Source organism: Trichomycterus rosablanca, chromosome 21 (genome assembly GCF_030014385.1).
Source record: "Trichomycterus rosablanca isolate fTriRos1 chromosome 21, fTriRos1.hap1, whole genome shotgun sequence".
Lineage (NCBI taxonomy): Eukaryota > Metazoa > Chordata > Actinopteri > Siluriformes > Trichomycteridae > Trichomycterus > Trichomycterus rosablanca.
Window position 1 is genome coordinate 18,068,470 of NC_086008.1, and position 16,222 is coordinate 18,084,691.

General features: G+C 38.7%; 1 protein-coding gene across 1 annotated transcript in view; it reads right to left on the bottom strand.

Annotated features, from left to right (window-relative positions):
• Nucleotides 1–13,788: 13,788 nt before the first annotated feature.
• The window catches only part of tmem8b (transmembrane protein 8B), a 225,618-nt gene continuing 223,184 nt past the window's right edge, over nucleotides 13,789–16,222 (bottom strand). The window contains exon 13 of the mRNA XM_063018330.1: nucleotides 13,789–14,243. Coding sequence (XP_062874400.1) covers nucleotides 13,908–14,243 — 336 coding nt within the window. The 3' untranslated portion in view covers nucleotides 13,789–13,907. The remainder of the gene's footprint in view (nucleotides 14,244–16,222) is intronic.

The window sequence follows — 16,222 nt, forward strand, 5'->3', positions numbered from 1 at the left end:
TAATGTATTAGTATTAATTCTGTAGGGGTTCTAACAAGCTCCACTAGATTATTATTATTATCATTATCATTATCATCATTATCATTATTATCATTATTACAATTATAATTATTATTATTAATAATAATAATAATTATTATAACAATTATAATTAATAATAATAATAATAATATTATTATTATTAATATTAATATTAATGTATTAGTATTAATTCTGTAGGGGTTCTAACAAGCTCCATTATAGCAATGTATTATTATTTTTATTTTTATTATTATTAATATTATTATTAATATTATTATTATTATCGTTATTATTAATAATAATATTAATGTATTAGTATTAATTCTGTAGGGGTTCTAACAAGCTCCACTATAGATTATTATTATTATCATTATCATCATTATCATTATTATCATTATTACAATTATAATTATTATTATTAATAATAATAATTATTATTATAACAATTATAATTAATAATAATAATATTATTATTATTAATATTAATGTATTAGTATTAATTCTGTAGGGGTTCTAACAAGCTCCACTATAGCAATGTATTATTAATAATAATAATAATAATAATATTGATGTATTAGTACTAAATCTGTAGGGGTTCTAACAAGCTCAACTATAGCATTATTATGATTATGATTTTTTATTTTTTTTTTATTTTTTTTTTTTTTATTATTGTACTGATTATTAATAATGTATTAGTACTAAATCTGTAGGGGTTCTAACAAGCTTAACTATAGCAATGTATTATTATTATTATTATTATTATTATTATTAATAATAATAATAATAATAATAATAATATTGATGTATTAGTACTAAATCTGTAGGGATTCTAACAAGCTCCTGCTTCACCAGATTCCTCTACCCTCTGTATCATTCCACCAGCTATCAGAGCTTACGATAATATGTTATATATTACTCATATGTCCTATAGTGCAATACGTAATATATAATTATATTTTCATGTATATATTATATTCACATTAATATAAGTACATCGCTTGTTTTTTTAAGGGAATATTTTTGTCAAGCAAGAATTTTTTTGCTTAGTTGTCTTTTTCTGTTTTACCACCTTTTTTTCATACTGCTGTAACAAGTTAATTTCCACAAGAGGATCAATACAGTCTTATCTTATCTTGAATATCTTTTATTATGACCTGGATGTACACTCCTGTGCAAAGCATTACCATATAACTAAAATTGTGATTCAGTACTCTGTTGAACCATTCATATCGTGGTTCATGTTTCAATGACGTTTTCATTCTTATTTTTAGACAGCAATGACTTTTTAAACATATCCTCTTATTTTTATGTTTTTACCACCCTTTTTGTGGGGTGGCATGTTGACTTGGTAGCACTGTTGCCTCACAACAAGAAGGTTCTGCATGTTCTCCACTGTCCAAAGACATGTAATTGGAGATTGGGGCAGTGGTAGCTCAGCAGGTATGTTTGTTTGTTACACAAGGTTCATCAGTTCACACAAGGTTATATTGAACACAGTCATGGACAATTTAGTGTCTCCAATTCACCTCACTTGCACGTCTTTGGACTGTGGGAGGAAACCGGAGCTCCCGGAGTACACCCACGCGGACACGGGGAGAACATGCAAACTCTACACAGAAAGGACCCGGACCGCCCCACCTGGGGATCGAACCCAGGACCTTCTTGCTGTGAGGCGACAAGCTCCACTGTAGCAAATTATTATTATTATTATTATTTTATTATTATTATTAAACGTATTAGTATTAATTCTGTAGGGGTTCTACCAAGCTCCACTATAGCAATCTATTATTATTATTATTGTTATTGTTATTAATATTATTATTAATTATTAATATTATTATTAATATTATTATTATTATTATTATTAATAATATTATTAATATTAATGTATTAGTATTAATTCTGTAGGGGTTCTACCAAGCTCCACTATAGCAATCTATTATTATTAATATTGTTATTAATATTATTATTAATTATTAATATTATTATTAATTATTAATATTATTATTAATTATTAATATTATTATTAATTATTAATATTATTATTATTATTAATATTATTATTATTATTATTATTAATATTAATGTATTAGTATTAATTCTGTAGGGGTTCTAACAAGCTCCTATAGCAATTTTTTTTTAATTATTGTTATTATTATTATTATTATTACATTTATAATTATTATTATTATAATAATATTATTAATATTAATGTATTAGTATTAATTCTGTAGGGGTTCTAACAAGCTCCACTTTAGCAATGTATTATTATTATTACTATTATTATTACAATTATAATATATAATAATAATATTAATAATAATAATAACATTATAATATTATAATAATAATATTATTATTATTAATATTAATGTAGGTGCTACCTACTCAGCCACCGTGCCTCCCTAGCTCAGCAGTTAAAGTACAGACTTAGTAACTGGAAGATCACTGGCTCTAGCCCCACATCTGCCAGGTTGCTACTGTTGGGCCCTCGAGCAAGGCCCTTAACCCTAAATTGCTTGCAATGTATACTGTCTCAATTGTAAGTTGTTTTGGATAAAGGCGTCTGCTAAATGCTGAAAATGTAAATACAAAATTTACCTTAATGGTGTTTGACATTGAACTTGAACTGATGAATCGTGTGTGACCTGTAGCTACCTGTCCTGTCCTGTCCTGTCCTGTCCTGTCCTGTCCTGTCCTGAATGTAACCAAAGTGTAAAACAAGATGTTAAAATCCTAATAAACAAACAAACAAACAAACCACTCTTCTATCCTGGTCAGGGTCTTGTTGTGTTTGGTTTCCTTGGAATCACTGCAGTAACACCGGACAGGACGCCAATCCATTACAAGGCCTCTGCCGTCCACCTTCCGCCAAGACACAGTTAATCATGTCTGTATGTATATGTATCTGGTCGATGGCACCATAGGGGATTCGGACCCTGGATTCCAGCAGTAGTGGGTTAGCTCAGTTTACTGTTGCGCCACCCAAGCGCCCCTTACTTATGTGCACAAGGAGACTATATACAGTGCCTTGCAAAAGTATTCAGCCCCCTTGAACTTTTCAACCTTTTGCCACATTTCAGGCTTCAAACATAATGATATGAAATTGTAATTTTTTGTGAAGAATCAACAACAAGTGGGACACAATCGTGAAGTAGAACGAAATTTATTGGATATTTTAAACTTTTTTTAGAAATAAAAAACTAAAAAGTGGGGCGTGCAATATTATTCAGCCCCTTTACTTTCAGTGCAGCAAACTCACTCCAGAAGTTCAGTGAGGATCTCTGAATGATCCAATGTTGACCTAAATGACTGATGGTGATAAATAGAATCCACCTGTGTGTAATCAAGTCTCCGTATAAATGCACCTGCTCTGTGACAGTCTCAGAGTTCTGTTTAAAGCGCAGAGAGCATCATGAAGACCAAGGAACACACCAGGCAGGTCCGAGATACTGTTGTGGAGAAGTTTAAAGCCGGATTTGGATACAAAAAGATTTCCCAAGCTTTAAACATCTCAAGGAGCACTGTGCAAGCGATCATATTGAAATGGAAGGAGTATCAGACCACTGCAAATCTACCAAGACCCGGCCGTCCCTCTAAACTTTCAGCTCAAACAAGGAGAAGACTGATCAGAGATGCAGCCAAGAGGCCCATGATCACTCTGAATGAACTGCAGAGATCTACAGCTGAGGTGGGAGACTCTGTCCATAGGACACAATCAGTCGTACACTGCACAAATCTGGCCTTTATGGAAGAGTGGCAAGAAGAAAGCCATTTCTCAAAGATATCTATAAAAAGTCACCTGGGAGACACACCAAACATGTGGAAGAAGGTGCTCTGGTCAGATGAAACCAAAATCGAACTTTTTGGCCACAATGCAAAACGTTATGTTTGGCGTAAAAGCAACACAGCTCATCACCCTGAACACACCATCCCCACTGTCAAACATGGTGGTGGCAGCATCATGGTTTGGGCCTGCTTTTCTTCAGCAGGGACAGGGAAGATGGTTAAAATTGATGGGAAGATGGATGGAGCCAAATACAGGACCATTCTGGAAGAAAACCTGTTGCAGTCTGCAAAAGACCTGAGACTGGGACGGAGATTTATCTTCCAACAAGACAATGAACCAAAACATAAAGCTAAATCTACAATGGAATGGTTCACAAATAAACGTATCCAGGTGTTAGAATGGCCAAGTCAAAGTCCAGACCTGAATCCCATCGAGAATCTGTGGAAAGAGCTGAAAACTGCTGTTCACAAACGCTCTCCATCCAACCTCACTGAGCTCGAGCTGTTTTGCAAGGAAGAATGGGCAAAAATGTCTGTCTCTCGATGTGCAAAACTGATAAGAGACATACCCCAAGCGACTTGCAGCTGTAATCGCAGCAAAAGGTGGCGCTACAAAGTATTAACGCAAGGGGGCTGAATAATATTGCACGCCCCACTTTTCAGTTTTTTATTTCTAAAAAAAGTTTAAAATATCCAATAAATTTCGTTCCACTTCACGATTGTGTCCCACTTGTTGTTGATTCTTCACAAAAAATTACAATTTCATATCGTTATGTTTGAAGCCTGAAATGTGGCAAAAGGTTGAAAAGTTCAAGGGGGCTGAATACTTTTGCAAGGCACTGTACAGTAATGTCCATGTCATCAGTGTTTGTCCTGAACAGTTTACTGTAGCAATGGTTATGTAGCACAGAAAGTGAATGGTCAAGGTCTCATGAGTGTACTTGTGTATTAAAGCCCAATGGTTTGCCCTTTTTTTTTTTTTTACCCCAAGCACATTATTATTCAGTCAATTCCAAAAGGTGCACAAATATTTTCTCTTAACTCTTAAAAATTGTTGCTTAGTAACTGAGAAATGCGAGTATCGAAGAAATGCTTTTCATTTAACAAACTTCTTGACGATAATGAAACGTGAAGTGCTCATACCTGCCTTCTGGTCCTTTAGGGAACTTCTCAGTTGAGCAAATAAATATTGGCAATAAATTAGGACCATGGAGCTTTGTTTTCAAATGAATTGTGCTGTAACACTTGTAGCTAATACGACCCCAAATCAGAAAAAGTTGGGACAGCATGGAAAACGCAAATAATAATAATAAAAAAACAGTGTTCCTTACATTTACTTTGACTTTTATTTGATTGCAGACAGTATAAACCTGAGATATTTCATGTTTTGTCTGCTCAACTTCATTTCATTTATTAATAAACATCCATAAAAAAACTTTTTAAGATGTACAACAGTACGGGGTCGTCGTTTGCATTGTCTTGTTGAAAAATACATGGACGTCCCTGGAAAAGACGACGTCTTGAGGGCAGCATATGTTGCTCTAAGATCTCAATGTCCTTTTCTGCATTAATGCTGCATCACAGAAGTGTAAATGACCTTTACCAAGGGCACTGACACAACCCCATACCATGACAGACCCTGGCTTTTGGACTTGTTGCTGATAACAGTCTGGATGGTCCTTTTCGTCTCTGGTCCGGAGCACACAGCGTCCATTTTTTCCAAAAAGACCTGGAATGCTGATTCATCTGATCACAATACACGTTTCAACTGTGTGATGGTCCATCCTAGATGCCTCCGAACCCAGAGAAGTCGACGCCGCTTCTGGACATGGTTAACATAAGGCTTCTTTTTTGCACAGTAAAGTATTAAGTGGTATTTGTGCATGTAACTCTGTATTGTAGTGCTTGATGAAGGTTTGCCAAAGTAATCCCTCACCCATGTGGTTATATCAGCTATCGTTGAGTGACGGTTCTTGATGCAGTGCCGTCTGAAGGATTGAAGATCACGGGCATTCAGCTTAAGTTTGCACCCTTAGCCTTTACGTACTGAAATCCCTCCAGATTCCTTGAATCGTTTAATGATATTATGCACTGTAGAGGGAGAAATATGTGAATCCCTTCCGATTTTCTTTGAGGTTCATTGTTTTTAAACATTTCAATCATTTTCTCACACATTTGTTGACAAACTGGAGATCCTCTGATCATCTTTGCTCATCAAAGACTCAGCCTTTCCTGGATGCCGATTTTGTACCAAACCATGATTACAATCACCTGTTTGGAATCACATCATTATTTAGTTTTTACTAGCCTTCTTGGAATGTGTTGCAGGTCTGAAATGCAGGAATGGATGTAAATTAATCAATGAAATGAAGGTGAGCAGATAAAACATAAAATATCTCAGGTTCAAACTGTCTGCAATCAAATAAAAGTCAAAGTAAATTTTCAAATTATCCCAAAAATGATCTGTGTAGACCTTTTTACAGCAAAAAAGTTTTTTTATTTTATCAATTCATAATGATCCCCTCTCACCCAATCATTTCCAGGGATTTACAACAACAAATATAATATTATTTATATGAGAGCCTCTTTTTTTCATAAAAGAAAAACATTCTTGGCAAATAGCAAAACCTTCCTTTTTCAGTCTGGTCATTAATGATCTGAAATTAATAAAACCCAGTCAAAAAACTTACATATTTACAATTGTTGACAACTATTATTTATATAAAATGTACAGTATCACATTTTCTGTGCAAGAAAAATAAAGAAAATAAAAAGAAATACATCTTTACCCCTGTACCTGTATACCTGTAGCCTCTCAATTTTCTCTGTATAGTATGTTTGGTGTCTTTAGATTTCTGACAGTAATAAATAATTACACATTTGTACAGTTACTGTTAAATAGCAGCAGCAATGTTTTAACTGAGACATTTAAAAATAAAATAAATAAAAGTACCATTTTCACAACAGCAGAGCAACACTGTTACCATAGTAGTTCATTCCAACACACCAGCAATAGAAAAAAAAAAAGCATTTTAAAGAAAAGCAGCCGTAAAATAAAACACTCATGGGTGATGTTCATAGGGCTACAGAACACGTAAATAAGCCTTTTGTGACAACTGGTAACATTTCTGTTCATAAAAGCTTATTGTTTTCATCAGCTGCCATAGAAACCCCCTGTCATCAGTTATATAGTCAAGTTTAGCTTTTTGGTAAACATCAAAATTATGGATTCATAAAACTTCCCCTTCCAAAACTGTAGGTCTAAATATACACCAATCATCCATAACATTAATACCACCTCTCTGTCCATTTTATCAGCTCCACTTACCATATAGAAGCACTTTGTAGTTCTACAATTACTGACTGTAGTCCATCTGTTTCTCTACATACTTTTTTAGCCTGCTTTCACCCTGTTCTTTAATGGTCAGGACTCTCCCAGGACCACTACAGAGCAGGTATTATTTAGGTAGTGGATCATTCTCAGCACTGCATTAACTCTGACATGGTGGTGGTGTGTTAGTGTGTGTTGTGCTGGTATGAGTGGATCATACCGGGTCCACTCACTGTCCACTCTATTAGACACTCCTACCTAGTTGGTCCACCTTGTAGATGTACAGTCAGAGACGATCGCTCATCTATTGCAGCTGTTTGAGTCGGTCATCTTCTAGACCTTCATCGGTGGTCACAGGACGCAGCCCACGGGGTGCTGTTGGCTGGATATTTTTGGTTGGTGGACTATTTTCAGTCCAGCAGGGACAGTGAGGTGTTTAAAAACTCAATCAGTGCTGCTGTGTCTGATCCACTCATATCAGCACAACACACACTAGCACACCACCACCATGTCAGTGTCACTGCAGTGCTGAGAATGATCCACCACCTAAATAATACCTGCTCTGTAGTGGTCCTGTGGGGGGTCCTGACCATTGAAGAACAGGGTGATCGGGGGCTAACAAAGCATGCAGAGAAACGGATGGACTACAGTTAGTAATTGTAGAACTACAAAGTGTTTCTATATGGTAAGTGGAGCTGATAAAATAGACAATGTGTGTAGAAACAAGGAGGTGGTTTTAATGTTATGGCTGATCGGTGTAGTATGAAGCTGGTGTTGTCATTTCTGCCTTTAACTGCCGTAGATTTTGTAACATGGTTGCAGAAATTCACGTTCATTGAGCTGTAATAAGGACGGGCACTAATGAGGGCAAACCATTTACAAACCTAAATCCCAGAAAACTTTGGACATATGTAAAATGCAAATAAACCAGAAAGCATTGATTTGTGAATCCACATTGCTATGCATATGGACTTCGACCACACCCATTCTCCCAAACATTGCCAATCATGTATGTGTAGACGTCTAGCCGGCTGGGATTTAAAGCCAGATCTCAGCGACAGACTGCTGCACCACTTGAGCGCCTTAAAACCAGATGTTTAATTTCTTAATCAGTGTTGCCAACTCCTCAGTAAGGAAAGTAGCTATTGGCTGTCCTAAAAGTCACTAGAAGTCGCTAAATGACATCATGTCATCGTCTAATTTGCATAAGGTCCATTTGCGTGTAATTGACGCTGTATAAGAGAGGAATAACGTCGGGGGAGAGAAAAAGTGGGTAAAAAAAAAACACCCTAAATATGTTTAGAACTACAGATGAACGTTCTTCTGTTGATTCGTGGTTTGTTTTTCTTTTTTAAGACAACACTTGAGCTACTCTGGGCAGGGTTGCCAGATTGTGACAGTATTTTCCAGCCAAAATGCACGAAAAACGCCCAAAACACAGGATAAGCAGATGATGTTTAGCATTTCACAAATAATAAACCAGTTAAATATCTTAAAATGTACAGATCAGTAATTATACATTATAAAGGACAAATTATTTTCGCTTGCATGTCTTTGAAGTATCCTACCAAGTTTGTAAAATGCATTATTTATGATAGGACACAACCTTATTTACAAGTAAATAAGAATAAACTTGCAAGCAATAAAAGAAGTTTAACCTCTTGTACATACAGTATGAGAGGTTATATGTACGAGACTCAAATCACTTGTCTAACATATGAATCACTGTATTGATGGGCGTGGCAAGGCAACAGTGTCTTGGACTGGAAAGAATAACCTGTTGATCAAACTTTTGACAACGGGTTGGATGTGGTGGGAGAAGGTAGACCTATTTATATTCCACCTGCTTTAGAAAGCAATAGTTTTTTATTTACATTTTAAGCCGCCAAAATGATTACAAACCAGCCCAAAGTTTGTCCACCTGCCAAAGTGTGTTTTCCCCCGCCAATTTCCAACTAAATCCGCCCATATTTGTGGAAAACCGCACAATCTGGCAACACTGACTGTGACACTGACCGCCCGTGAGTGCTTTGGGACGGCGGAGGGGCTCACGGCAGGATCAATCAACTGCAGAACGATGTGTGTTTTCATGTTCGAGTCTCCAAAAGTCTCCAATAACACCAGAAAAAGTCGCTAAATATAGCTAAGTTGGCAACACTGTTTTTAATGTATCAACCTTTATAGATTTTTTAATAGACACTTAATTGTTTTTGCATTTTTCCCTTGTTCTCCACTGCTGGAGACTCCGATCACGTCCGAGGAGGATCTCCCTGCTTTTTACCTAAAGAATTTGGGTTTATGGGTCATGGGTGAATCTCTTCCTCCAAGGTGACACATAAAAGAATGGCAAGGTTTAAACGTTCCAAACTGGGCTGCGTTCCAAACTGAACCTTACCGTAAGTAAGTACTTTGTCTAATTAGTTCCCTTCCAGAAAGTTAATGGAGCATATAGGATGCGGTTTAGGATTCAACCAGGAATTACTCGTGTACCATAATAATTGTAGATGTACATAAGCTCTCATGGCTAAAAAATACCAGGAAAACACCAGTCAAGAGTGATATTGTGTCTTGCAAGTGTGAAGAACACATTATGAAATACATAAAATAATAACAATCCATTGCAAGGCATAAATTGTGAAGTTGTGAAGTAATGCCTATAATTCTTTTGCTTGAGGTAATAGGGAATAATAGTGCTGTGTGTTTCTACAGATCACAAAACCATCTGATAGAGTAAATATACAGTATTCCAAATGAATGTACTGCTATGGTCATGACGATATGAACAGTAGCTGAATGCTTAGTTGTCACCCATTGAAATTACTAGTGCATTGAAACACCTCGGCAAGAACTGAATCAAATAGTAAGTCAATTTCTAAAATGTGAATTTTAAAGATCTTGGTTGTGTTGACAAGTAAATATTTTTTGCCTTATATGCCATTTATCCAAAGCAACCTACGATTATTACTAAATATATATAATTAGATCAATTGAGAGTTAAGGGTCCCCCAGTGGTGGGACTTGAACTGGCAGCCTTCTGATTACTAGTACCTTAACCACTGGGCTACCACTGCCCTACTCTTCCATACCACATGCTCAGTGCTTCAATTATGGTCCTATTACATTTTGACTAAGCTGTAAAATATTTTAACTACACCATTCCAAAAGGGCGTACATGTAAAAACCTGACCTCTTGCATCCTATAATGGTTCCATGTTAAACGTACTGAGCTTCTGTTGACCCATTCAACTTCCAATGCTAATTTATAGAAATTAAATTGTCGGCTTTATTCGACGTGGCTGTTGGCAAAGTACGGTTACAACTGAACGGCATACCTAAAGTAAAATGCTTTAAATTAAATCAACAGATTCAAATACCATGTTCACTTACAACAGTGCGACACTTTCCACGGCAAACGGTCCCACTACACTGTCAGAAAAAGGTACATAAAGGCCCTGATTCGTTTCCGTATGTGTGAAACGCACGAACAACTGAAAATATCAAGTAAATTAAGAGACTTCACAGAGGTCAATGCATATGGGTTATTTTGGGATGTAAAAAGTTCATTTAGAGCAGTGGTTCTCAACCCTTGATGGGGGTCCTGTTGCATTTAGTTGAGAAGAGTAAAAAAGGATCACATATGATTAGGGTGGCCACATTCATCGTTACAAAAAGGAGGACATTACACCCAAAAGACGGACGTCATATTAAGAACAGGGGACATGATACTGCAACACAGAATGAATCCATAACCCATATAACAGAGTTTTTGACCAATTTAAGCAAGAATTCTATAACAAATTACTGTTTTACTCACTAAATGTTGTGTCTACTTTTGATATTTAAGTACGTTCCTCGCTCCCTCCAAAAGTTTACTTTTTGGCATTTTCACAGCGTTCCTGAGCATGAGAACTGACTAATTGACTCAGGTAGAAGCGTATGCAGAACAGAGCAGGCGGGCGAAATTCAACCACCCAATCACAGACTAGCATTTAGAGGGCGGACCTTCTGCGATTGGCCAGTGGTAGCACTGTAAGCAGTGAAAGGAGGCTGTTAAACCAATGAAATACAAAGCATTTGTTTTGACATGTACCTGAGCCAATGACAGATAATATTAATCAAAAATGAAACCAGTTCACTCCAAAAGGAGGATTTTTAAGTGTCCGTCCTAGAGTTGCGTGGATGGAGGACTGGCAGCTGAAAAGCCGGACTGTCCGACCTAAAGCCGGACGTCTGGCCACCCTACATGTGATGGGACGAGAAAATCAATAGGCTATTGGCATATCGGTGATTTCTTGTGATGCCATATAGATCTATTTTACATTGCCAATGTGCTACGCCAATTTTTCCTGCTTCTAACACATCAGCTTTGAGGATAAAATGTTCACTTGCTGCCTAATATATCCCACCCACAAACAGGTGCCGTGATGAAGAGATAATCAGTGTTATTCACTTCACCTGTTGGATGTTCTTCAATGTTATGCCTGGTCGGTGTATATCATATGTGTACATGATATATGATGCAACATTGAAGCTGCGTCCGAAATCGCATACTTAGAGAGTACATACTAGATTGGAGGAAGTATGCACTACTCGGCAGGTAAAGAAGTACACACTTTCATTACAGAAGTATGCAGTATGCACACAACACCGCTACGTACTACATCCGCCATCTTTCCAACGTCAAGTGATGACGTGGGGACGTGATGACGTAATATCACCATAGTAACAGACTCATTACAAAAACCACTCGCCAAAATTTTGGATATTTATCGTCTTTTTGTTATTTATTCGTCTTTAAAATTTTTATTTTATTTATCTTACTTACACTTGTGAACAGAGGACTCAGAGGGCCGCTATCTTTCTTGTTTCTTATTACGCTTCGAACGCCTACGCTGCTCCAGTTGCATTATGGGATACATTAGCGGACCGCAAGTGTGCATCGCTTGCATACTCGAACATGGCTGCCCAATAAGAAGGTCATCCGGGTACTTCTCGCGTACCTCTTTGTGTATACTATGTATTCGGACATACTAACCGCTCTCGCGTCCTCATTTCGCGTACAATTGAGTATGGAAGTATGCGATTTCGGACGCAGCTCGAGTCTCCTCCTTTTGCCACTTTACATTGTTACACATCTGAGCACCAATATTCTTCTCCTTTTCTTTTATAAACCTGATCATGCTGAAGAAGTTTAAGCTGCCAAGTCATAAATCTTAGCGTGTAGGCTGTATATCATCCTACCTCTTCTTAATGGGCAAACTCTTAAAAGATGGTTTAGAAAATATGGACCAAAATATCTCAATAATATGCACAACAAATATTTTGATCAAGCCTGTCCTACAGTTAAATTGGATCGTGATCGGTTACAATGCATGGCCTTTTTTTGGGGGACAGACGTCAGAGAACTTAGCACTGTCGCATGTGTCTTTATTTGTGTGTTATACTTCACACAATTAAGAACTTAATTATACAATCCTTTATTGGGACCTAAGTAAATCAGGGTCAAAGGATTCTTCAAGGTACAAACACTGTAAATGTAGCTTTATATCCTTAAGCTTCCACTTATACACTGATCAGCCATAACATTAAAACCACCTCCTTGTTTCTACACACTTTGTCCATTTTATCGGCTTTAATTACCATATAGAAGCACTTTGTAGTTCTACAATTACTGACTGTGGTCCACCTGTTTCTCTGCATGCTTAGTTAGCCCCCTTTTTATGCTGTTCATTAATGGTCAGGACCACCACAGGTAGGTAGGTATTATTTGTGTGCAGTGACAGTGGGCAGTTGTAGCCTAGCGGTTAAGGTACTGGACTAGTAATCAAAAAGTTAACGGTTCAAGCCTCACACTGCCAGGTTGCCACTGTTGGGCCCTTGAGCAAGGCCCTTAACGCTTAATTGCTTACAGCGCTGTAAGTCGCTTTGGATAATGGCGTCCGCTAAATGCCGAAAATGTAAATGTAGGGTGTGTTGTGCTGGTATGAGTGGATAAGACACAGCAATGCTCATGGAGTTTTTAAACACCTCACTGTCCCTGCTGGACTGAGAATAGTCCACCAACCAACAGCGTCCTGTGACCACTGATGAAGGTCTAGAAGATGACCAACTCAAACGGCAGCAATAGATGAGCGATCGTCTCTACAGTATATTGACTTTATATCTACAAGGTGGACCAAGTAGTGGACACGATATTTAAAAACTCCAGCAGCGCTGCTGTGTCTGATCCACTCATACCAGCACAACACACACTAACACACCACCACCATGTCATTGTCACTGCAGTGCTGAGAATGATCCACCACCTAAATAATACCTGCTCTGTAGTGGTCCTGTGGGGGTCCTGACCATTGAAGAACAGGGTGATAGGGGGCTAACAAAGCATACAGAGAGACAGATGGACTACAGTCAGTGATTGTAGAACTACAAAGTGCTTCTATATGGTAAGTGGAGCTGATAAAATGGACTGAGTGTAGAAACAAGGAGGTGGTTTGAATGTTACAGCTGATCAGTGTATGCTTTAATTAGGTCTCTTTAATTAAAGGTACAACAATGTACCCACCCCAGAGTCAAGTGTTTACACCTTTAAATGTAGTACCTTTTTCTGATAGTGTATATTAGCAAAACGGTACTTATAGCAGTAAAGAAAGGAACAATAAGAAAAGTGTACGTGTGTGTCCTTGCAGATTGTATTTACAGTGTCACCATGAGTTCTGTGGCTTTGTTTTCCTTTATTTTTGAAGACAGGAAAGGCAAGTGAGCGTCATCAGCTGGTGCAGATGCTGTTAATGGTGATGATGGCGGGGTCGACGAGGCCCATCTCCTCGTGTTCGTTGACACAGAGCTGGTACCCGCAGCCCCGCTGGCGTCGCAGGGGCGTCACCTTGGCGGCTGGCTTGGCGCGCGGCGGCAGCAGGAAGCCCACGCTGCCGGCGATCAGCATGTGCCAGATGCTGTGGATGTAGAAATAGTTCTCCTCCGTCTCCACGAAGGCGTAGAGCGCGATGGCCGACGTGGCGATGGTGGTGCCCGGGAGCAGGAAAAAGATCCAGCGCTTCCACGTGGGAGGGTAGCAGCGTCGGCGGCGGATGGTGCGCACGGTCTGAAAAGGCACGACGGAGAGTAATTGAGGTGAGAGGTTCAATCAAGAATGGAAGAGCTCTTTGTTGGATGAGGGAAAAACAAGCTGTGTATAATACATACAGGAATAAGTGCAGTTGGCCCAGATGTGGGATTCGTTTGATGACTGGATGTTCAGTCCCAGCTTGTACTGGCATTTAATAATGCAGACTGTATGTCAAATATGAGATTCATCTCTAACAGAATTAACTACCGATCAGTGTATTATTTTTATAACAGTAATGAGACTTATGGCATTGTTAACACTGACAATAAGAAATAAATGTAACTTTCTTTTGCCTTCCTTCCTTTTATCCTGTTCTTTCATTACTTTCCTTCCTCCCTTTTATTTGTTTCTTTCATTACTTACCTTCCTTCCTTCCTTCCTTCCTTCCTTCCTTCCTTCCTTCCTTCCTTCTACCCTTTTTCTTTCATTACCTTCCTTCCTTTTCTTTCTTTCCTTCCTCCCTTCTCTCCTTCCTTCTTTTTTACCTTGTTCCTTCCTTCCTTCCTTCCTTCCCTTTTTCTTTTATTACCTTCCTTCCTTTTCTTTCATTACTTTCCTTCCTTCCTTCCTTCCTTTTCTTTCATTACCTTCCTTCCTTCCTTCCTTCCTTCCTTCCTTCCTTCCTTCCCTCTTTTCCTTTTCTTTCTTTTTTCTTTCGCCTTCATTCCTTCCTTCTTCCCCTCCCACCCTCCCTTCTATTCTTTTACCCCTTTCCTTTCTCCCTTCCTTCCTTCCTTCCCCTCTCTCTCTCTCACCCTCCCTTCTATTCTTTTACCCTTTTCCTTCCTTCCTTCCTTCCTTCCTTCCTTCCTTCCTTCCTTCCTTCCTTCCTTCCTTCCTTCCTTCCTTCCCCTCTCTCTCACCCTCCCTTCTATTCTTTTACCCTTTTCTTTTCTCCCTTCCTTCCTTCCTTCCCCTCTCTCTCTCACCCTCCCTTCTATTCTTTTACCCTTTTCCTTCCTTCCTTCCTTCCTTCCTTCCTTCCTTCCTTCCTTCTTCCTCTCCCACCCTCCCTTCTATTCTTTTACCCTCTTTCTCCCTTCCTTCCTTCCTTCCTTCCTTCCTTCCTTCCTTCCTTCCCCTCTCTCTCTCTCTCTCTCACCCTCCCTTCTATTCTTTTACCCTTTTCCTTTCTCCCTTCCTTCCTTCCTTCCCCTCTCTCTCTCTCTCTCTCTCTCACCCTCCCTTCTCTTCTTTACCCTTCTTCCTTCCTTCCTTCCTTCCTCCTTCTTCTCTTCCTCTCTCTCTTCTCTCTCTCTCTCTCTCTCTCTCTCTCTCTCTCTCTCTCTCACTCTCTCTCTCTCCTCTCTCTCTCTCTCACCCTCCCTTCTATTATTTTACCCTTTTCCTTCCTTCCTTCTTTCTTCTTTCCTTCCTTCCCCTCTCTCTCTCACCCTCTCCTTCTATTCTTACCCTTTTCCTTCCTCCCTTCCTTCCTTCCCCTCTCTCTCCCACCCTCCCTTCTATTTTTTTTACCCTTTCCTTCCTCCCTTTCCTCCCCCCCCTCTCTCTCTCACCCTCCCTTCTATTCTTTTACACTTTTCCTTCCTCCCTTCCTTCCTTCCCCTCTCTTTCTCACCCTCCCTCCCTTTATTTTACCCTTTTCCTTCCTTCCTTCCCCTCTCTTTCTCACCCTCCCTCCCTTTATTTTACCCTTTTCCTTCCTTCCTTCCCCCCTCTTTCCCATCCTCCCTTCTATTCTTTTACCCTTTTCCTTCCTCCCTTCCCTCCCATTCTCTCTCTCACCCTCCCTTCTATTCTTTTACCCTTTTCCTTGCTTCCTTCTTTTCTTCTTTCCTTCCTTCCCCTCTCTCTCTCTCACCCTCCCTTCTATTCTTTTATCCTTTTCCTTCCTCCCTTCCTTCCTTCCCCTCTCTCTCTCTCACCCTCCCTCCCTTTATTTTACCCTTTTCCTTCCTTCCTTCCCCCCTCTCTCCCACCCTCCCTTTTTTTTT